General features: G+C 43.4%; 1 protein-coding gene across 3 annotated transcripts in view; it reads left to right on the top strand.

The window, feature by feature from the left end:
* Window positions 1–208: 208 nt before the first annotated feature.
* Window positions 209–23,206, top strand: part of RFX1 (regulatory factor X1) — a 47,781-nt gene continuing 24,783 nt past the window's right edge. The window contains exons 1-4 of one of the 3 annotated variants that reach the window (XM_035097438.3): window positions 209–426; window positions 12,655–12,987; window positions 22,186–22,295; window positions 22,746–22,829. In XM_035097438.3, the coding sequence (XP_034953329.1) occupies window positions 12,702–12,987; window positions 22,186–22,295; window positions 22,746–22,829 (480 nt within the window). In that variant the 5' untranslated portion in view covers window positions 209–426; window positions 12,655–12,701. Of the gene's footprint in view, window positions 427–12,654; window positions 12,988–20,236; window positions 20,347–22,185; window positions 22,296–22,745; window positions 22,830–23,206 lie in introns of those variants that run through there. The other 2 variants (XM_088658712.1, XM_088658711.1) reach the window with 2 other exon arrangements.

The raw sequence follows: 23,206 nt of genomic DNA, 5'->3' as shown, positions 1-23,206 counted from the left end.
AGGCAGGCCTCTAATCAAATCCGTGTTGCGGAATGCCTGACTGGCCAATAAAAGGGTGAAGTATCCGGTGAGGGGCGCGGCTTTAGAACCAACGGAGAGGAGGAAGCGCCAAAGAGTGACTGACAGCAACACAGCCCAATGAGCCTTCGACACCGTCCAATCGGCGCCGGGCGCCGCCCATTTCCCCCTCCCTTCCCCTCCCCTCGCCGAGGTGGGTAGCAACAGTTGCCCCGGTGAGGGAACACGGAGGGCGCCATAGCCACCGTAGTCGTGGCGACCAGGAAACCCAGCAACAACAACAACAACCGCCCACCCTCTCTTCCTCAGCGCGATTCCCGCCAAAATCGAGAAAGGGCACGACAGCCGCGACTCCGTCCCCGCCCTCCCCCTGAGGGGACGCGGCCTCGCGGGGCCGGGACGGTCCAGGTGGGTCCGAGTCCGTTTCCCCTCCTTCCCCCCCACCGCTGCAAAATGGCGGGGCCTGCGGCTCCCGCTTGACTCCCCGAGGCAGCCGAGGAGGGTGAAGCGAGTGAGCGGCGGCTTTTCTCCAGGCTTTGGCCCCCGCGGCAGCGGCCACTCCAAGCAGGGCTTGTCGGGAAAGGGCCCAGGCCCTGACAGGCGGGGCTTCGGCGCTCCGCAGTGATTGGTGGGCGGGCTGACCAATAGGCGCCGGCTGAGGCCCTGAGATTAGCCAATCGAGTTTACGGGGAGGCGGGCGTCGACTGCTCCCTCATAGACACGGAGAGAAAAACAGTGACTCACGGACGCGTCGTGACGTCGCAGTGACGTCAAGTGGAGTAGTTTCCCCCCTGTTTGGTTAAAAATGATTGTGACGTCGCACAGCAGTAATAAATGAATTTTTTAAAAAATCACTGCCTCCCTTCGTGGTTAAACATCAATGGGTAGTAGTAACAGCACAGAATTCAGAGTGCTGCTCTGGTTCTCCAGAAGCGGCTTTGTCATGCTGGCCACATGACCTGGATGCTGTACGCTGGCTCCCTCGGCCAATAATGCGAGATGAGCGCCGCAACCCCAGAGTCGGTCATGACTGGACCTAATGGTCAGGGGTCCCTTTACCTTTACAATGATTTAAAGCAAAACATTGGTCCCTTTATGGTGTTTTGGAAGGAATGATGTCATAGTGACTCCATAAGTGATATTTTTATGGGAAGAGCACCTAGGTTAGTAGATAAAGCATGTACTTTGGATTCTGAAGGTTCAGGATTCAATCTGTAATTTAAATATTGGCTGCCTGAGGCCTTAGAGAGCTGCAGTTAGGCGATGGTTAGTACTGACCTAGAGATGTACCAGTGGCCTCCCCAATTATGAGTCAGTTACTTATATTTGACACATATTAAAGGGATGGAAGGCTGTATCAGTGCAACCTGCTTTCTTTGTGCAGAAGTTCTTAGGTTCAATCGATGGCATCTCCCATTAAGGGATCATAGATAGTATGAGAAAGATTTTGAGAACCGAAGTGAGTGCAGGTAGGCGTTAATGGTCTTATTTGTACTGGTTCACAATAAACTGAGTTCTTGCTATTTCGAACGAGCACTTTTAACAAATTTCTACCTGGCTTGGTCAAAACATGGTTCGTAGTCCTGGTTGGGAGGGCAAGAGCAAACCATAATTTCCTGATTCAGATGCAATTGGTAACTAACTGAAGTGTTGTGTCAGAAGGGACAAGGAAGTGCATCAGCATAGCGCTTGTTCCCATCCAGGTTTATGGAATGCTTGGAACTGATATATTCTCAGCACCCAGAGGCTACTTAAAATAGTGAACCTTTTGGCTACCTTGTGGTGTTTATATGAGAAAGCAGAGCAGAAATGTAAAAATAATTAATAAACATGTAGTTGTCCTCCTTGGGCATTTGACCTGTACCCCCTGAAGAGCAACTAATGGGCTGTTCAGGGTGGGAGGAGCTGAAGCTGCTGTATCTACTTTTCCTGATCCTTTTTTTTGGACTGGATTATAATATTGGACTTTGACACAAGTTATGGTTCTTCCTGTTACAGGCCAGTTAGGCCTGTAGCTCAGTTGTTTACATGCTAAAGGATATGTTGGTACATTAGATTTACTAGATGATGTAACTTGGGTATATATGAAAATTGTTCCATCCCCCCTTTGTCCCAAAATGTATTAATTATATGCCATCAAAACACTCTTATCTTGAGTTTAACTAAAAAACCAGTAGCCGAAAACAAGCAGCTGAAAAGCACATTGTTACTTGCTCATAGCAGCTGCTGCAGGGACAGAAATTACAGCTAGTCAGTTATATGACAGCCCAGGTTGTAGCTCTATCCAAACACGTGGCTGCATCACAGAACAGATGGAATTTGTGCCATGTGGGCAGGGCTGTCACGCGGAAGCTACAGCCAAGATAGCTATAGCACACAGCTTTAAGTTTAGCTGCTAATTGATTCCTTCCTTCCATTAAGTGGTGAAGGCAAAATTTTGGAGGCCTAAGACAGTGTGCTGATACATTAAAGAATCTGATAATTGTAATCATCTGACTATATGGCATGATGCACTGTTGCCCAGTTTACTGGTGCAATTTAAAATACTGTACTATTTAGTTATTGTATTGGGAAGGAGGTAAGTTTTAGTATACAGCAACTGTACTCTTTAGACCAATTTTTAGACTCTGAAATACTTTCAGACAGCATCCTGCCAACAAAACTGAGACAATTCAGGCAAATATGGATAAAGACTCATTGTGCCTGGAAAAATGTGCTTATTTTGGCACTAGTTCAGGGAAGCTGAGGATGGATTTTAACTTTCTGTCTCCATTTTCCAGTGATGTACGTTTGCCTTGGCTCCTGGCCTATAATATCTGTATACGTTTCAATGCAGGAATTTAAAATTTTCTACATGAGAAAGCATATGATAATGGTGATAATGAAATGTTGTACAGTATCCCAAAAACAAGACAAGCTACTAAGAATGCAGGGAGGACACAGTGACAGCCTTTTTCATTCCTAAGCTTTCTCTTGTCCCTAGGGAATGTTACCAGCTTTTCAACTGTATCTTTAACAACAGCTGGAGATGTAGGCATTAGGTGGTGATAATGCTTATCTACATGCCTTGGGAAACTTAACCTGCAGATATGTGTACAACAAGCCACTGTTGGCACAAGAGCAGTTCATACTTTTTAATCAGTTGGCAACCCTATCAATAGGGGTGCCATTCTGCCTTGGAAGGTCACTAGTTCCACAGCTGAGGAGTTCCAGTTTTTGTAAGAGAGCCTTCCCTAAAATCAAAATTTTTCTGTTTCACTTTCAGCCCAATTTTAAGCACTCCCACTTGACAGTAAACCTGCTTGCTTTCAGTGATATTTGCTTCCAAATAAGTCAGTGATGTGATGCAGAAATTTTTCTAGTGCTTTATTTTCTCTTTGATGAGTTCATTAATAACAATACCCTGTTTCTCATATTTTAAGACATACCCATAAAATAAGCCATAGCAGGATTTTTAAGCATTCAAGGAATATAAGCCATTCCCCGAAAATAAGACATAGTGATAGGCACAGCAGCAATGCCGGCCACGGCAGGCGGAGGAGGAAAAAAATAAGACATCCCTTGAAAATAAGCCATAGTGTGTTTTTTGAGGAAAAAATAAATATAAGACATGTCTTATAATATGAGAAACACGGTAAATGGATGTCAGTTGCAAATAAATATTTGGCAAGCTTTTCTGTTTCAAAGTTTTGAGCTATTTTGCTTGGATTTAGTCAACAAAAACACTCTCTGAGGCAACAGAAAAATCCTAGTGTGGTGTCATTTGCAAATTTGGTGAGCATCCCTTCTATGCCTTCATCCAAGTTATTTATAAAGATACTGAACAACAACAGGCCCAGGACAGCATCCTGTGGCACCCCAATTGTCACTTTCCCCCTGGAATGATGAGAAACCATTGGTGAGCACTCTTTGGCTTCAGTCAGTCAACCAGCTAAAAATCCACATAGAACCTAGGCCAGGCATAGGCATAGGCAAACTCGGCCCTCCAGATGTTTTGGGACTACAATTCCCATCATCCCTGATCACTGGTCCTGTTAGCTAGGGATCATGGGAGTTGTAGGCCAAAAACAGCTGGAGGGCCTAGTTTGCCTCTGCCTGGCCTAGGCCCTCGAAACAATCCTCTGTCAGCAGCAGTGCCAACTGTATTGGTTGCCTGTGATCTTGCACAGCTCCTGTTCATTCAATTGGAGTTTGTGTGATTCCCCCCCCCCCCAAGTGGATTATGCCAAAAACATTTCCGAAAAGCTCTCTGTCTAGAATAAAGTCATTCCCTGCTTTGGACAGAGACCCTTTTGAGCCCCTTTGAACATGTGTGTCATATACAGCAAGACTAAACATTTCAGTTTAATTTCAAGTTTGAGGACATTAATGGCACTTTTTAGCATAACTAGAAAAAGTAGTCCTGTGTCACCGCCACGGTTCATGTTGTTTCTGTGAAATTCTGTGAAATTGGCACCAATGCAAGTGGTGGAGGTGGTGGGGTACAGCAGCAGGGCTGGGGGGCATTTCCCATTTCACCTCCAGCAGCGAAATGGGATGCAATGCCCCTGGTTTCTTCTTGAGCCCTAAAGAAATAGGGATGTTGTCTGCATTCAGACATCTGTGTTCCTTCTCAGAGATGGCTGCATTTCAAGAGGTGAATCCAACAAGTGACATAGATGTGGTAACTCTGCTGCCAAGTCACGTTCAACAGTCAGTGCTGGATTGTTTCCCCTCTCCTCTTGTATAATGCTACCATCAGCTGCAGGCCAGAGAGTACTTCCTGTTCCCCCTCCTGTTTGTGGAGTTCTGTGGATAGGAATAGTTGCTTGCTTTATGAAAAGGAGAACATGGTTTAATGTGAAAAGCAAGAGTCAGCAGAGCCTCTGAAGCAAGCAACTTGCCGAGAGTTTGCCCTTCAAATATAATGACCATGTCTGCCAGTGAGAGACTTGAGTACACAATTCTGATTGGGATCAGGCCCAGTTGTTCTTCGCTGTGACTCTCTGAATCTAAAAACAGCCAGGTCGTTTCCAAGTTTGGCTTGTTCCAAAAGGAGTGACCAAGTATATTGGAACCTTTGGAATGTAGCTTAAGCAGAGAACTGCGCTGTGGATGACATGATCCTGTCTCTCTTGACTCCATTGGCATGAAGGAAACGTCTAGCTACCAGCACATTTTCAAAGGGGAGAAAAGTCAAGAAGGGATACTTGTTTGGAACTAGGACTAAAAAAACTTGGTCAGATTCCCAGCAGCCTTCATCATGGTTTTAGGCATCAACCCTGTACAGGGCTAAACAAATTATACTAGGAATGCTTACAGCTTCTCCTGGGTCATGCTTCTAAGGAGCAAATGGTGAATGAGTATTGACATTTTACTCACACTACTTTCATAGCATACCGGAAGAAAGAGTATGGACTTAAGTATACAACTATGAAAAACGTAGTGGTATTAGAGAGCTGCTGTCGCTCAGAGTAGATAGTCCTGGGCTATAGGTGACTAGTGGTCTGATTCAAAATAAGTCAGCTTCAGATGTACATAGCCAACAGGTTGCCAAACTGTGCAACTCAAAATAATATTAGGATTGTTTTTCACATTTAATTGAGGATAGAGAAATTGAGGAAGGTAGATTTATCCCAGACCTTACAGTTTTCACCAGTAGATTCTTGGAAACTTGACAGCTCAGAGGCAAGACTTGAAGCCATAAATACCCAGTAGCAGACAGACAGGTGAAGTGATTTCTCACTTCACCTGATTTCTCACTTCACCTGACTTCTGGTTGCCTGTGTTGCTGCTGTGATGTGGTAAGTGTGGTGCAATCCTGTGCTCCTGTTGGTGGGTTTGCACTACACTGACCTCACTGCCATCTTGCCTTTCCCTTCTCTGCCCCAGTATCCAGCAGCAATGCGAGTGACGAGGTCTGATGAGTACTGCTGCCTCACCCTGCCTTCTGCTGCTGCTGTAAATACCAGTGCTGGGGTAATAAGGCAGCCACTTTGCCCATACAGTTAAGTGCACAGCAGTTTCTTTCCCCCATATTATAACTAGCTGGGTGGGAGTGAGGAAAATTGAGTTTCATTATTTTACGAAAGCTTCCTTACCTGGTTATCTAGGAATTGCAGGGGCCCGCACAGGTGGCTGCTTACAAGTCTGAGTCATATTTCTCATACTGCGTTCTGGCTAGAGTCCATTGAAGAACACATTTTAAACTGGGCTCCCAATCCTTGTGTAAAAATAGGCAGGCAAATTTCTCATTTTCTTACATATATGCTACACTTTCAATTCCAGAGGAGGCCAGATCACCCACTAAAAAGAAATAATCCCTTACAGTGGCAGCTGCCCTGACCTGGATCTCACTGTAGCACCAAGTCCACTGCATCTCCAGGAGCAATGCTGAGTCTGTCAAGCTGGACATTTCAAGAGAACAGTATTTTCAGTCTTGGTGTTTGAACTGCTAAGTGTCTTCTCCCTTCCGCCAAGAAGTAGCAGCTCTGTGTCACTGGTTGTAAGGAAAAGTCTGTACCATGGCAGAGGATAAATAGGCCATAGGAAGAATGGTCTCCTTGCTGGCAGTGATTACTATAAGATAGGGTTGCCATATTTCAAGCAGTGAAAATCTTTTCGTTTTGGAAATTTGAAGTTTTGGGCTATTTTTAAGGAAATTCAGCAAAATCTAGACTTCCGACATGGGTTGCCATACGTCTGGATTTTCCAGGACATTTCAGCATTTTCCACCCAGATATTCCTTCCAACTGTTGTATTCCGGCTATGTCCAGGAAATTCTGGGTGTATGGCAATAAGAAGGAAAATTTATACTATTGAAGAGATTCACGACAGGAGTTTTACCTTGGCTCTTTATGTAAAGCTATGTCACAAATAGTGAGAGTTGGCCTGCAGTCATCCAGGACTAGCAATTTCTTGAGGCATTAGCCTCAATTTCTATAGTACAGGATGCCGATTTATGGTTTTTTAAAGTCAATAGGCCTCTGGCACTGACCTTGAGGAGTAGTGCACCATTCAGATGGAACTGTCTTCTTTATTACATTCCACAAAGGCTGCAGTTTTTTGCTGGGAACCCCCCTCCCCCCAGGCACAGATAGATTAAGAGATCTCTGTTATTGGAAAGCTAGTACAGTCATACCTTGGAAGCAGAATGGAATCCGTTCCGGAAGTCTGTTCGACTTCCAAGGCGCAGCTTCCGATCAGCTGCAGAAGCTTCCTGCAGCCAATCGGAAGCCATGGAAGTCCCGCCAGACGTTCGGGTTCCAAAGAATGTTCGCAAACTGGAACACTCACTTTGGGTTTGCAGCGTTTGGGAGCCAAAACGTTTGACTGCTAAGGCGTCCGTCAACCAAGGTACAGTACAACTGTATACTTTTGCACCATTGGATCCATTGAAAAACCATACACTTTTTCTTGTGCTCATCAAGATACCCTTAAGATGCAAAGGAATCAACAATAATTCACACACTTCAGGGAACACTTTCTGCATAGACTGGCTCTCTAATACATTATTCTGCACATGTTGTTCTTATTCACACACTACCTTGGTAGCTGTGTACCTTAAAAAGAGTGACGTGTTCCTGACACTGGCCAATGCCTGTTGTCAGCTGAACCAGTGCCTGGATACAACCTGGATGTTGAACCAGTTCTTGAATGCAGTGGTGAAGTGGATGAGAATTACTAGACTGAAGCTGAATCCTGCTAGGACAGAGACACTGTGGGTAAGTGGTTTTCAGGTCCAAGAACTGGGGAGTCTGCCTGGTCTAGAAAGGGTTGTACTCCCTCTGAAAGAACATGGTAATCAGTTTAGGACTGCTTTTGAAACCATCTTTGCCCACAGAGACTCAGGTGGCCTCTGTGTTTGAAGAGCACCTATCACCTGCTTCAGTTGGTGTGTCAACTGCGTCCTTTCCAGGACAGGGATAACTTGGCCACTGTGACACATACGTTTGTAACCTCGTGTCTGGAGTATTGTAATACACTCTGTGTGGGGCTTCGCTTGCAGCTGATCCAGAATAGTGCAGCCTGGGGGTTGGGGGGTTGCTCTTTATTCAGCATGCCAGTGTTGGGGAATCTGCTCTGGCTGCCTATTAGCCACAGAGCCAGTTTAAGGTTCTATTACTTACATACAAAGCCCTAAATAACTCCGGACCAGGTTACAAAACAAAAAACAAAAAAACACCTTCCTGTTCATCACCCAGTAAGAGCACTATGATCAGCCAGTGGAACACAGTTTTGCCATGGCCTGATGATTTTGACTTGCGTTAACATACGGGTGGACTTTTTTCACTAGTGGCACAAGTGTTTTGGAATGCCTTCCTTGCTGAAATACCAGATGTGGGCATTCTGCCAGCTCCTGAGGAAAATAACTGTCTAGGCAAGCATTTCCCTAAGCAGAAATCGTGATTTTATTGCTTTTAACTGCTTTAACTGTTCTGTTTTTCAATTGTTCATTTAATTGTATATTTTAATTAAAGATAATTTTATTGCTCTTTTAATTATGGGTTTATTTTATGGTTGTAAACAACTTAGAAGATGTTTTGCCATATAAGCAATATATAAATTAATAAATGAAAATAAGAAATAATAATGTAAACCAAAGGTGTGTCTTAAAATACCCACTTGCATTCCCCTAAAGCTTCAGATTGAAAGTGAAGATTGGCAGTGGTGGGCAGTTATTTGCCCGAGAAACTGATCTGCCATTACTGATTTTTATTGATTTATCGTACCATAGAATTCCTGAGTTTCCTGGAGGAGTTTGAAAACCACTGTGGTGTGATATAAAACATAAAGGGCATATAATTTCAGCCCTAAGCATAGCAATAAGTATGGTCCGAGTGTCTTTTGACAATGATAAGAACAGAAATGACTAAAAATAAAAATAGCACAGCTTATTTGGTGTAGTTTGTTATCGGTAAGGGGACTTCACACAGATGTACCTCCCTTTTTGGGTTGTTCAGTACTAATTCAGAGGAATGCTTTCCTATAAATTAAGCCTATTTCTTTTCTAGAAAGTGCTTGCATGTTTAATTTTCATCATAAAGGTAAAGGTAAAGGGACCCCTGACCATTAGGTCCAGTCGTGACCGACTCTGAGGTTGCGGCGCTCATCTCGCTTTATTGGCCGAGGGAGCCGGCGTACAGCTTCCGGGTCATGTAGCCAGCATGACAAAGCCGCTTCTGGTGAACCAGAGCAACATATGGAAACGCCGTTTACCTTCCCGCTTGGAGCGGTACCTATTTATCTACTTGCACTTTGACGTGCTTTTGAACTGCTAGGTGGGCAGGAGCTGGGACCGAGCAACAGGAGCTCACCCCATTGCAGGGATTCGAACCGCCGACCTTCTTATCAGCAAGCCCTAGGCTCTGTGGTTTAATCCACAGCGCCACCCGCGTCCCTTATATCAGGGGTAGTCAACCTTTTTATACCTACCAAATTTCCTCACTGCCCACCAATGCTTGATGGATTCAGCTTGTGCCGTAGAAACGGGAAGGTAAACAGCGTTTCCGTGTGCTGCTCTGGTTCTCCAGAAGCGGCTTTGTCATGCTGGCCACATGACCTGGAAGCTGTACGCCGGCTCCCTTGGCCAATAACACGAGATGAGTGCTGCAACCCTAGAGTCTGTCACAACTGGACCTAATGGTCAGGGGTCCCTTTACCTTTACCTTTACCTTTACCCCTGATATAGCCAAATATGCAGTGATACTGCCTAGCTTTAGTTAATATACTAGAGTTACTTGGAGGTGACTGTTGTTCATCCCAGGTGAATGAATGCTAATTACAAGGCTGGAATTCCTGGGATTTGCGTTGAGCATGCAGCATCACAGTGTGGTGCTTTCCAAATCAATGGCTGTTTTGAAAGTATTGGATTATTTTTGGGGAGGGGGTGGGAAGTGTGGAATTCCATTAAGGTTCATAAAATAGGTAAGGGTATGTCACCATGGGGACCTCTAGTACTTCCAAGTAAGCTAATTTCTTTAGCACAAGATCAGAAACAAGATCTCCCCCAAAATCAATGTTTTTGTAAGCTGATACACCCCCTCCCTGGTGACAAAAGAGGTGCCAAAATTCACAATGAACATCTCCCTTGTTCTCTTATAATGGCAATTGCACCCACCTGAGAGGTGCCGAAACTGAGTTCTGGCAAGTTCCAGCTGAAAAAAGCCCTGCCCCCCCCAAAAAAACGAGCAGGGAGGAGACAGCTGACTGGGCCAAGGAGGTGATTAATGACTCCTTGTGAGAGAGGTTGTTCCCTGCCAGCTTGAAGGTGGCAGTGGTAAAACTGCTCCTCAAGAAACCCTGGATTTGGAAAAACTTAAGTTAATTACTGGCCAGTTGCCTATCTCCCTTTGGGCAACGTTTTTGGAAGGTGGTCGCAGACCAGATCTAGGTCTTGGCACAAATTTGATTTTCTAGATCCATTTCAGTTGGGATTTAGGATTGTTTTTGGTACAGAAACTGCTTTGTTCGCCCTGTATGATGACCTCTGTTGGGGGAGAGACAGGGGAAGTTCGTTCTCCTCAACCTCTCAGTGGCTTTTGATAACGATCAACCATTGTATCCTTCCAGAGTGACTGTCTGAGTTACGGTTGGATGGACCGTTTTGTGGTGGCTCTGGTCCTACTTGGATGGTCACATCCAGAGGGTGATGCTTGGGGAGTGCTCTTTGTGCTCAATGGAGCCTTCAGTGTGCTGTTCCTCAGTTTTCAGTTTTATCCCCCATTTGGTTTAACACCTACCGGTACATGAAACCACTGAGTGGGGTCATCCAGAGCTTTGGAGTACGTTGTCAGCAATACAGTGGTACCTTGGTTCTCAAACTTAATCCGTTCTAGAAGTCCGTTCCAAAACCAAAGCATTCCAAAACCAATAACACTTTCCCATAGAAAGTAATAAAATGGATTAATCCGTTCCAGACTTTTAATAACAATCCCCAAAACAGCAATTTAACATGAATTTTACTATCTAACGAGACCACTGATCCATAAAATGAAAGCAATAAACAATGTACTGCAGTCACACAATTAATCAGTAGCTGAACTGGATTCCACACAGTCACACACACAAAAAAGAGCCACAAAAAGCAAAATAAATAGCAAAAACAGACAGACCTCAGTGTAACACTCCAAATGGAAGTGTGGCACTCAAAACAGAAGTGTAACACTCAAAACAGAGCACATTCGACTTCCAAAAAAAGTTCACAAACCGGAACACTTACTTCCGGGTTTGCAACTATTTAGACCAGTGTTTCTCAACCTTTTTTGGGCCAAGGCACACTTGTTCCATGAAAAAAATCACGAGGCACACCACCATTAAAAAAGTTAAAAAATTTAACTCTGTGCCGCCCTATATTGACTATATAATTATGACTGTAAGAAACACTTGCCAATTGCTGTGTTGGTTGCAATCTCCTGTAATAAGGCTTCACAAGCCGCTGATTTCTCTGCCAGCACAATCCTTTGCTCAGCAAGTTTCAGGTTGAGCTCATCCAGCCAGCTTCTTTAAGTTTGTCTAAAACCACCCTCCCGTGGTGGTGGCTGTTGAGAGCTGCGCTCGCTCCGCGTTGTGACCCAGCCGGCGGGTCAGTCTTGTTTATTGGCGGCCGCCAGGCACGTGACAATGCAAATCGCCCTTCTCGTCGCCGCACGTCGCGGCACACCAGCCAGCGTCTCGCAGCACACTAGTGTGCCACGGAACAGCGGTTCAGAAACGCTGATTTAGACAGGGATAGCCGAACTTCTGTTGTCTGTGCTCTGTACTCTGGTAACCTCTAGGTTGGATTACTGCAATGTGTTATATGTTGGGCTGACTCTGAAGACACTTTGGAAACTTCAGCTGGTACAGAATTCAGCAGCCAGGGGCAAGACGATTTGAGTATATAACACCAATCCTGGCCCGATTGCACTGGCTGCCAATTAGTTTCTGGTCCTAATTAAAAGTGCTAGTTTTGACCTATAAAGCCTTAAGTAGCTCAGGGCTGCAATACTTAAAGGACCACCTTTCTCCACATGAACCAATCCGGACCCTGTAACTATCAGCCTTTTCTGCAGTGGTTCCCCGTTTGTGGAATGTTCTCCCAGGGAGGTTTGGCTGGTGCATTCATTATATACCTTTAGACTCCAGGCAAAAACATTCTTCAACCAGGCCTTTGACTAATTAAACAATCTATGACCTTTTAAACTGGAGGTGAATGGGTGGGTATTGTTTTTGTTTGTTACTATGCTATGTATTTTTGTGTTTTTATATTTTAATAATCCTGAGGATTGTACAACTTGTGATTCAGTCCTCAGTTTCTCGTATCTGACATGGGCTAAATCTGTTTGGTACTGGTAGAATACTGAATTTCAGAAAGTTGTGAATGGGAGGAATTTTGTGAAAATGACTTGTACGGCCATTCAGAATACACATGAGTAAATGCAAAGTGGTGTTCTCTGGTCTCCCAGATTTCTAGACAGATCTTTTGCAGCATACCTGTTGCCACTCTTTTTCTGTAATTGGCTGCAATTAGGTATTAAGCATGGTGTGTTATTAAGTTAGTGTTCAGTGAATAGAACTGTAGGGAGCTTTTTCTGTCTATGGAATGCTTTATAATTGATTAATTTTTCCTTCTTTTTTGTTTTATTTGTTTTTCCTCTTTTTTTTCTTCACCGAAAGGAAGCAAAAAAAAAGCCTTATTTATTATCATTTTCCCCACTGTTGGCATGGCAACACAGGCGTACGTTACAGAATTACAGGCAGCGCAGCAACAGTCACAACAGCAGCAACCGTCACAGCAACAGCCAGCAGCAACAGTGGCCACAGCAGCGCCTGTGGTGGTGGCAGCAGCTCAGCAACAATATGTGGCGGAATTGCAAAATGCACAACAGCAACAGCCTGCTTCGAAACAGTATGTCTCGGAAATCCCACCTCCCCAGACACAGGCTCCACCTACTGGGCAACAAACACCAACGCCAGCCCCACAGCAGTACATAGTAGTCACTGTTTCTGGTAAGTATGTGTGTGGCAAGGGGGAAAGAGTGTGTCCTGGTACAGTACCTGAATGGGTGAAGCATTTTACAGCCTGCAAAGGAGGCAAGTAGTCTATAGAAAAAATCCAGGGTCTTCTACTGACTCTGTCATCACAAAACAGTCACCTGTGGCAGAGGAGAGAGTCCCGTCAGCAGCTATCTCTTGAACCGATCAAGGCATAAGCTTATCAGTCTTCTCTTGAAAACTGTCAAGAATGGAGATCCACCACATTCCTAGACTACCTGTTTGATTGATGAACCAATTTTATTTTTAAAAAAAATATAATTCCAACTCTACAATTCCATGAAAATGTCCTCAAATAGCTACCTTAAATGTGCCTTTGAGTGATTTGTATCCCATTGCTTCTTATCCTATCCTCAGTGGGCACTTGTGGGCGGGGACACACACAGATGGTTGTCTTTTGGTAGTTTTTTGGCAAATCCAAAAAATATCTCATGAGAGATATGTGCAAATAGCATTAACTTACCTATTTGTTTTGGAACTTGTTCATTATAGGCTCAGTATAGGCCCTTCTTTCTGTATGAGACCCCATTTAGAGTGCACAATTTTAACTGTATTTAAATATATCTCCCAGACCATCTTGAAAGCTTAAAGCAAGTAAGTGTGTGTGCATACATCCATGTGTGTGTAAAATAGTTCCAGCTGATTACTAGCTTAAACCTGACTCAAAAGTCAACTGCAGTAAAAAAAAGCTATTTCTTTGTGCTCTTAAAAAGGATTGTCAGGCTCAATGTTTGATGGGTCTTAAAAAGGAAGGTTATTTTCTAGGGTTGTTTTGGGGGGGGGCAGCCATTATGAGCAGCTCTTTCCACCTGTCAACTTTTGCTTTTCAAACATTGAATTAATTTTTGTCCATAATAGTTCATAGCTCAGGACATCTTTTCTCTCAGGCGGTCCTTCTCAGGCTGTGGCTATGCAGTATTATTTTCAACCTTCATGACACCTAATTTGAACTGGCTTGCCATCTGAACACTGTGCATGCCAGCATCCCTAGGTTTATTTTCTGCACCAAGCCAGGGGTTCTCACACTGGCTATTAGAGCCAGTGTGGCGTAATGGTTAGAGTGTTGGACTATGACCTGGGAGACCAGGGTTTGAATCCTCCCTCAGCCATGAAGCTCATTAAGTGGCCTTGGGCCAGTCACCATCTCGACTTATCCTAACCTACCTCACAGGGCTGTTGTAAGGATGAACTGGGGGTGGGGGTGGGGAAGAGAACCATGCACACTATCTCAAGCTCCTTGGAAGAAATGGTGGTATGTAATGGTGGTATGTGGGGGTCCTGTCACTGAGCACAATTGTTCTGCATCCTTATCTTCAACTATCTGCAACGTAGCATGCATCAACAAATTGATAAAGCACCTCAACTGGCACTTTTAAATGTATTTGTTGGTGTGAAGAATTTGAATAGCAAGGAGCTTCTTAGCAAGATTTTGGAAAGACCTAATGGGCAATGATTTCAAACTGGCATAGCAAAGTCCAGCATACTGCTCTTTCAGAAAAACTTACCTCTAAGTTTCAGTTTCCACATGGGCATACAAAATTGGACAATTTTGTAGTAACATGGTATAACTTTATCACCCATGTCAACAACAAGAAAATTGGATATTGGACCCCCATCGCAATATGCTAAAATTTGGAACGCTTAAAGTTGCAGCTATATTTCGGCCCCTGCTTACCTGACTTTCTGATTATATGGTTTTCTTTGTCTTTTTAGTTGTCATTTATAAGCTGCCAAGCACTCTTTTCTTTTCTCAGTTGTCATGGAAAAGCACAGCTGTCAGTCTGCAAAAGGTCATGATGTTGGCAATGTTTTAAATTTTAGGTCCCCTTAGAATTCTATAAATTCCATAAATAAAGGATAAAAGATGCCATACTCCACCCACAAAAGTTCTGCAGGTCAGCCTACTGTTTTTCAAGACAGCCTGATAGGTATTTAAAAAAATATATTCAGTAAAGGAACCAGAACAGAGATATGCTGGCTACACATGTCTAATAAAAGAAAAAGCAACCATTTCCTAATCTGGACTCTGGTACAGATCCAGAAAGGAGGGCCAGTAGCTTCACTTCAGGGGGAGGAAAACCCTGTAGGTTAATAAATTAGAATGTATATACAGAGTTGCAGTTGATAAAAGAGTTTTTCAGAATTCTTTCTGGCTCCAGCATCAACAATGAAGATTTGCATTTAGAACTTAAGTGTGGCAATGAGAATAGAACCCAGTTTAGTCTTCCGCAGCAGGTCTTTGCTGTCACTAATCAGTTTTTTATGATTGTCAGTGAAATTATCTACATAGTTTTTTAGTTATTCTGGTCTATAGTCTGCATCCAGTCTGTTGGGAGACATGACATGAACTCTGCATCAGAGCTCTGCGCAGGCCTTCTGATCAGTGGTGAGATTCTAGCCAATTTAAATGGGAGAGGTTCAGGTGCATACTGAACTCTTCCACTTTTACGTTAATGATACTTGAAAATGTTTAACTTTCCCTGGATTGTGCCACAAATAGGCATTTAGAGCTGAGCTCATGGATTGCTGCAGCATAGTGCATTGGGCTCTCCACACCCCGTTTCGTGCCATGGGCACCCAGGGAGATTAGACTAAGTCAGAAAATCTGCAGCCATTTTCACTGAACGTTTTGACCTGCTTGGTGGAAGAAACACATGAATAATACCGGTACTGCCTTCCATGACACTTGTACAACTCTAGACAAAGGTGATCAGTACAAGCCATGCATTATTATCTGCTCCACTTCAAGGGCATTCAGGTCCTTGTACACGTGTGTGTGTGTGTGTGTTTGATAGAGTTGGCCCAAGCCAAAATATTCTGGTTGCTGAGACAGAAAATGCATTACCATCTGCTAATTAACATGGGATGCAATCCTCTGGGAAGTTCCTCTGTGCATGCTTCATTAAAATGGATAGAGATTGTGCTTGATGCGTCATGTCTGTCATGTCTTCAATTCTGCTATCTTAATGGCTCCTAGGATCAGTTGTGTTGCCTTGCTTCCTGGTGGAGCCTTCTCTATATCTTAAGGAGGCAGGGCAAGCAGCCAGATAGAATTCCTGCTGTCTTTCGTAGTGTAATGCAGCACTTCAGCTGGCCTGAAATATGATCCAAATAAACCTGGACTGCTTCTGATTCTAATCAAGTAGCTCCTAAGCTGCAGAGTGAAGTTGTTTGATTTGCCTTGTGGTTGAGCTTTTTCCAGAGAGTGTAGATTTCCATATCTGTGGAAAGCAACTGAAAAAAAACTGGCAGAATTCAACTTCCCACTATTGAGTCCTGTTGAAATATTGAATGTCTGTTGGATTTGGTGCATTATCCCAGTTCTAAGTCTTTCCTTCAGCTTAGTTCTTTTTTCAGTAAGCAGAGCTGGAAACTCTGCTGGATTTTTCAAGCAAAGCTTCACGTGATCCTTTGAAAAATAGTACCTTCTCGCCAGGATCCAGACTCAGAACCTGTTTTCAGTATCAGGGTCTAATCTTAGAAGAAGTGAAGGAGTATTGAAGGAAAGTGCCTCTAAACATGAACAGAGTATAGATGAGGGAAGAGGGCTTCTAGGTAAGGGGGTATTTTTGTGAGTTCAGAAAATGTTTGATATTGGTTGCATTTTGCCTGTTTCACATTTCTACATTTTCCTTCCTGCTTCAGCTGCTACCCCTTCTGTTTCTACTGAAGTGTTGGCTCTAGTATAGCTCTTTTCATACACTCTTGTCAAAATTGGACAAGAAGGCCAGGAGGTAAATGGACAGGAGATGATCTGCATATAGACAGTCACAGAGACAGTCGTTCTTAGTCAGTTCAGCCAAAACTGGGCTAAGCAGAACAGTGGCCTGTTGTAGTTTAAACCAGCTTCATATGTTTCAGCAGCGGAGTGGAATAATATTTGACCTTGCCTCATGGGGGAGGGCCAGAGCTCATTGGTAGAATACATGCTTTTCAGAGGGGAGCCCCCAGGTTCAATCCCTGGCAGCTCCAGTTAAAAGAATCAAGTAGCAGGTGATGGGGAAAGTCCACTGCTTGAAACTCTGGAGAATCATGAAGTAGTGACAGTACTGGATTTCACTTGGTACAAGACAGCTCCTTCCTTTCCTCTTACTTGAAAAACTGAGTCTAGAACAGATCTCTGGGTTTTTTAAATCTTTATTTTCAGGCAGCACTATTAATCTCCTTTCTTTCTTTGTATCTGTTAAGTGACCACTCGGCCAATTATATGCTTGTGCTTGTGCTTGTTTAGAAAACAGAAAACACAACTTCTCTCATTTTATATTTACTTGTTGGCAAGTTGCATTGTCTGAATTGATCAGCTTTTAAAAATCAATCCATTAATATTAAAGTCAGAATTATTATTATTATTATTTTACTCTGCTGCTGTTATAACACGTGCTTTGGACAAAATCAGAGATAACTAAAGAGTAAGGTGATATCTTCTGCTGATGTAGGGATATGCAAGGTTTTGAGTTACACCGACCTGTTCATTCAGCAAATGGAAGAAGCCACTAATTTTCAGCTACACTGAAAAACAAGTGCACTGAAAAACAGAAATAAAGATGAATAGGAAGGCAGTGTTCAAATTCACTCTAGATGAAGTCCAACTCTCCTGCTTCATGTATTCTGCTAAATTGTTTTCGGAACTTTTTCTCAGGCTGCAATCATAACCCTGCTTATTTGGGAATAAGCCCCAATGAATTCAGTTTGCTTTTGAGTAGACATTCCACTGCCAGTGAGAGTTTTATTTGGATGTTCAGAAAGCTCACATTACCTTGTGCCCCCTTCTTTGTCAAACAACGCAGAGCACATTTGAGCAAGCTGGCAGAGTGGCATCTGTGGTCACAGCAGGTTTCTCTTTGGGTTGATGCTAGAGATATATAGCCAGCCCTCCTTCATTTCAGTGAAGTCGAACTGAACAGTTTTATAGCAGCTGAGGACTTTGCTCAAAGGTTTTTTTCTGGATAATTTTGCCATTTTTCTTATTCAGGTTTTTAAAATCCTAGTTAAATTATGTCCTTCAACTGAGTTGCCAAAGTGTGTACAGTAGGCTACCTCATTAAATGATGGTTAGTGGTGATATTCCAAAATCCATATAAAGGCAATACCCTTATTAGGCTGATGAAATATATTCCCAAATAGTGTACAAGCTTTTGAGTTCTCCAGCTTTTGAGTGGGCTAGATGCTAAGGAAAATCTTGGAAAGTGAAGAACAAACTGAAATCTTGTGTTGAAGCTATGGGGTCTGCATCTGGTCACAGTATTAAGATGATGTTTCAACTAAGGACAGAGACAGACCAGAGCAAACCGTCCGCATTAGCCTAGAAAGAAAAATGGAAAATTAAGGCAGGCAACAAGCTTTCGGAAAATATAGTGAAAAGAACACAGAGATGCCTGATAATATTTCTCTTTCTCTTTTAAAGAAATGACAATGTCAGCAAACCACGGTTGCCTTAGGCAAGCAACTCTCTCACCTGTCCATTCTGCAATATGGGAATAAGAATACTGACCATGCAAAGTTACCAGGATCAGCGCTAATTCCAGTGGGCTTTGTTCCTTTAGGTTTATTCCTGTGACTTGTTTCCAAAAGGAGTTAAGGCTGTGGATATGTGTTTGTGTGCATGCAGACACACGCTTGTGCAGATACATGCCCTGTTCCTTTGCTGGGATCCCAGGGGATCATAAACCCTGTTGTAATCGAAGTATGCTCCTTTAATACTCTGGTAAAAATAGTTCTAGTACCAAAATGTCCTGAAATTAGCTTATCCTTTGGGCCTTGAGGTAAGAGCAGTAGTGAGAGGAGGGGCAGTTGTGGAAATGTTCTGCCTTCCAGGGATCAAAGCCTGTCTATTTTTCCTTGATTAGCATGTCAGAGTTGGCAAATCTAGAAATTGTGTCACTGGGGCATTGAACAGAATGCTTGTTCATTACAGGCAAAGGGCCTATTCAAAAATGCTCCCATCTGGCAGTGGTTCAGGTCTTGTACAGTGTACAGCCCAATCACTGCAGGCTAAATTCTGCTTATCACAGGTCCAACCCTTTTAACTTTTATTTTTGTCAGGCTCTTTTTCAGTCCCCCTTTTCTGACCCTGCTTCTTCCTGTTTGCTTTGATCTTATATCCTCTCATTCCCCAGAAAACAGCAACTGCTTTCAGATAACTTTCCTGCATTTTCTTTAGTTGTCTTTTCAAGGAAGGCTCATTATGACAGTCTGATGACCCTCTAGCCTGGAATACACGGCCTTCTGTTGTTAGCCACAGCAGAATATCCTGATTAAAGTAGGATTTTCACTGAGCTCCAAGGTAGCTCTGTGAATGTTGGGAGATACAGCAGATACCCTCCAACACAGGCATCCCTAAACTCGGCCCTCCAGATGTTTTGGGACTACAACTCCCATCATCCCTAGCTAACAGGACCAGTGGTCAGGGATGATGGGAATTGTAGTTCCAAAACATCTGGAGGCCCGAGTTTGGGAATGCCTGCTCCAACATTTCTCCTATGAAAATAGGGACGTCCCATTCCATATTGATAATTTTACTATTTAGGACCCCCCCCCCAATCTTACTGGGTTGTCCCAGCAGCTCTGGGCAGCTTCCAACACATAAAAGCATAATAAAACATTAAACATTAAAAAACACCTTGCCTATATAGGGTTGCCTTCAGACGGTTCGGGGGTCGGATAACTCTGTTCCCTCCAAAATTTCTCCAGTGAAAATAGGGACATCCTACTATACTTTCCAACATTTCTCCAATGAAAATAGGGACATCCTAAGGAAAAGTGGGACATTCCGGGATCAAATCAGAAACCGGGACAGCTTCTCTAAGTTAGGGACATCCCTGGAAAATAGGGACACTTGGAGGGTCTGCAAGCGCCTTTTCATTAACTGAATGAAAGCGTCTTTTCATTAACTGAACTCCTCCAGCTATTTTGTAGATGGAACACACTCTCATCGTTGAGATGTCTGCCATATGGTTTTGCACTCCTCAGTTCAGACATGTGCATAGTCATATTGGTTATGTAGTTGCTGATCATTCTTCATGTTAAAAGAGCTGAAGCTTTTAAACAGAACAGTTTTGAAACCCTACTTATGATGCTAGTTTTTCTAAGGACATAAATGCACAAGCCTAATGCAGGTGGCCCAGAGTGACTTCCCCTGCCCTTTTTCTCCCTCCCGCTGTGCATGTCAAATGAGACACTCGTGAAACGTGAACTCCTGCTTCGTGATTACAATCAGGTGAACAGCCGGCATCCGCCACCCCATCCTGAGAAGAACAGAGGGTGTACCTACTACAATGCGAATGTTTATTTGAAACCAACCTGTCTGGAGCTTTGGTAGGAACTAGCAGGGATTACCTGGCCAAGGTTGCAGTTTATAAAAGCCTTGTCTGTTTTATTCTCAAGGAAAGGAACAACTAGAACTGAAACCCTTTTTACAGCCTCACCATGTATTATGATTGCCTTTATGCAATGCCTTTTGACCGTAAGTACTTGGGAAGGGATTTCTGCTTAGGATCAGCCCAATTGTGACAGAGGTCAGAGCTTTTCTAAATCACATTCTCTGCTTTTTTTTTTTTTTGCAAATCCGTTGTGGTCACTGGAATTACAGCAAAAAAGAAGCAAGCTCTATTCAAGCAGGACATTGTTAAAACCAACTCCTGAGCACCAAGAGTTCAGAATTCTGCACTTGGCACTGGAAGCTTCCTAGTTATCACAACTACTTCTTGCCTCAAGTGATAGTCCTTGCTTTTGGGAAATAGATGTACCTGCTTCCTTTGCCAATTTGTGAAAAATAGGGGAGGGGTGGGTGAGATCTAGAAAATGAGAAACACTGGAATTTTTTATTATAGCACGATAACTTTATTGAGTTTGGATTAAGTGCCAGGGACACAATATCCTATATTGGCATAATTGAGAATGGGTTTATATAGTGGAGATAGCTTTTCTGCAGGAGAGAGACATACTGCTGTTTGCCACATCTAAAAAAAATCAGAATATCCATGTACCAGTCATGAGGATAGGAGCACATGGTTGTCAGAGTTTTGTTGTTTTTATTTTAGGAGTTTATAAAATAGTGAAATGTTGCTGTGGCAGGATTGGGTAGTCTTTTTGGTGTATTTTTTATTGTTGCTATTCTGACAGAGTGAGAGAGTTCATTCAGACTCTAAAGTTGGCAAAGCATTTTAAAATTCATAAAATGGCAGGAGTGGTGGAGAGGGGTAGTGCTGCTTATTACTAGCTATGTTGCAGGCAGTATCCCTTAGGTGGCTGTAACACACAAGCCTGTTCCACACAGCACTAATTCACAGTGAATATGATAAGAGAGTGTTGTGTTTGTGACTGTGTGAATAGCATTTTCTCAGGCAGTAGTCCTATGCACAGTTTACTTGGGAAGAACCCCCATTGGTCTCAAGGGTACTTACTTCTTAGTGCACATGTTAGGATTGTACCGGCAGTGACCAGAAATAGCAGACTGAGTGCTGAGAAAATGAGATATCACTGCCTTCAGGAAATACCCATGGAACCTTCTCCACAAACAAGTAACAGTTGCATATTTATTGCATCAAATAACAGTAATTTGGAAATATTCTGGGGAGAATTTATTTTCTTGTCTATTCCTGCTTCAGAAAGGTCAACCTTTTATATGTTTAATTACCACATACAATTCCTTTTACTATCTGAGGTTGGGGTCTGGATAGCGATAGTTCTGGATAGGTAGAAACTACATTGAAATGTGGTTCTGGTCAGAATTTGTTCGCCTCCAAAACACGGGCCATCATCTCAAGCAGTTGCTTGGGGCATCAAAGTTTATGGGGGTGATATTTTAGCAAGTGTGTAATCTGTAAAATGGGGCCCAAGATCCCCTGCAATGTTGCAAGAGATGCAGGGGCAAAGTCCTTTCATTGTGTGCTATACTTATGTCAGGTGGCAGAATGTATTGTGTGAACACTCCACAGAGCTAGCAGTTAAACATAGGAGTCATTACTCTTGACCTTCCAGTTTTCACTGAATCATATTATAAACTAGGGCAATGGACACCTGAACTCCCGATGCCTGAGCTAGAGTGTTCTGAGCCTAGTCTTACGCTTCACCTACTTTGCTTTTGAGATTTTAAACAGGTGGCTGGAGAGTTGGGGCTGGTGCTATTAACTCTTCTCGTCTGCCTCTCTACAGAAGGCTCCATGAGGCCCAGTGACACGGTTTCAGAGTCCAGTCCAGGCTCCACAGCCACACAGTCAGGGGTGCCAACTCAGGTGGTCCAGCAAGTCCAGGCTACTCAGCAGGTATGTAGCTCATCCATAGTTTCTGTGGTTAGTTCAACAATGGCCACCCTGTAATGAAGCAGATGGGGCCGCTCTCTTAATCAGGACTACTTTGACATTCTAAAAGTGCAGATACCTCTGAATTAGTGGTGTTAGAATAAAAGGTGAGGAGAGCTGTGAATAAAGTTCTTGGATTCCATAAATATTGAGTGGGATATACAGTGAGGGGGGGGGGAAGTATTTGATCCCCTGCTAAATTTGCCTGTTTGTCCTCTGACAAAGAAATGGCCAGGCCATAATTTTAACGGTAGGTTTATTGTAGCTGTGAGAGACAGAATAACAACAGGAAAACCCCCAGAAACCCAGAAGACAAAAGTCAGAGATTGGTGTGCATTATAATGAGGGAAATGTGGCCCTGTGAATTGTCTTTGTTTGCCTTGATCCTTGGCTAGTTTGTTTTTGTTTTGGCAGAGGTTATTGGTCCAAGCTAGTGTGCAGACGAAGCCTGGAACGGTATCACCTCTACAGCTCACAAGTGTACAAGTACCCCAGCAGGTGAGTCTGAACTTTCTCTGTGATGCTGCCACTAGTAATTGGTGCAGTTTTAAAGCACATACTTTGGGCCAGTGGGCTGGCCTGCCTGCTGTGGCTGCGTCTGAGTGATACTGATGTTGTCCTGAGAATATATTCTAGCTATTACAGCTTATTGTCACGAGAAATAGGGCACCTGTATGTTACTAACTCAGATAGCTGTAAACTAGCATAATCTTTGTCAAGGGTGAATTCTTTTATTAGGGTGCTAAGATTAGCACCTGGGACCCAGGTGGCGCTGTGGTTAAACCACTGAGCCTAGGGCTTGCTGATCAGAAGATCGGCAGTTCGAATCCCTGTGACGGGGTGAGCTCCCGTTGCTTGGTCCCAGCTCCTGCCAA

The sequence above is a fragment of the Zootoca vivipara genome, chromosome 15 (genome assembly GCF_965207765.1).
Source record: "Zootoca vivipara chromosome 15, rZooViv2.hap1.1, whole genome shotgun sequence".
Classification (NCBI taxonomy): domain Eukaryota; kingdom Metazoa; phylum Chordata; class Lepidosauria; order Squamata; family Lacertidae; genus Zootoca; species Zootoca vivipara.
The sequence above is the reverse complement of the archived record's forward strand: the minus strand, read 5'-3'. Positions and strand labels throughout refer to the sequence as shown.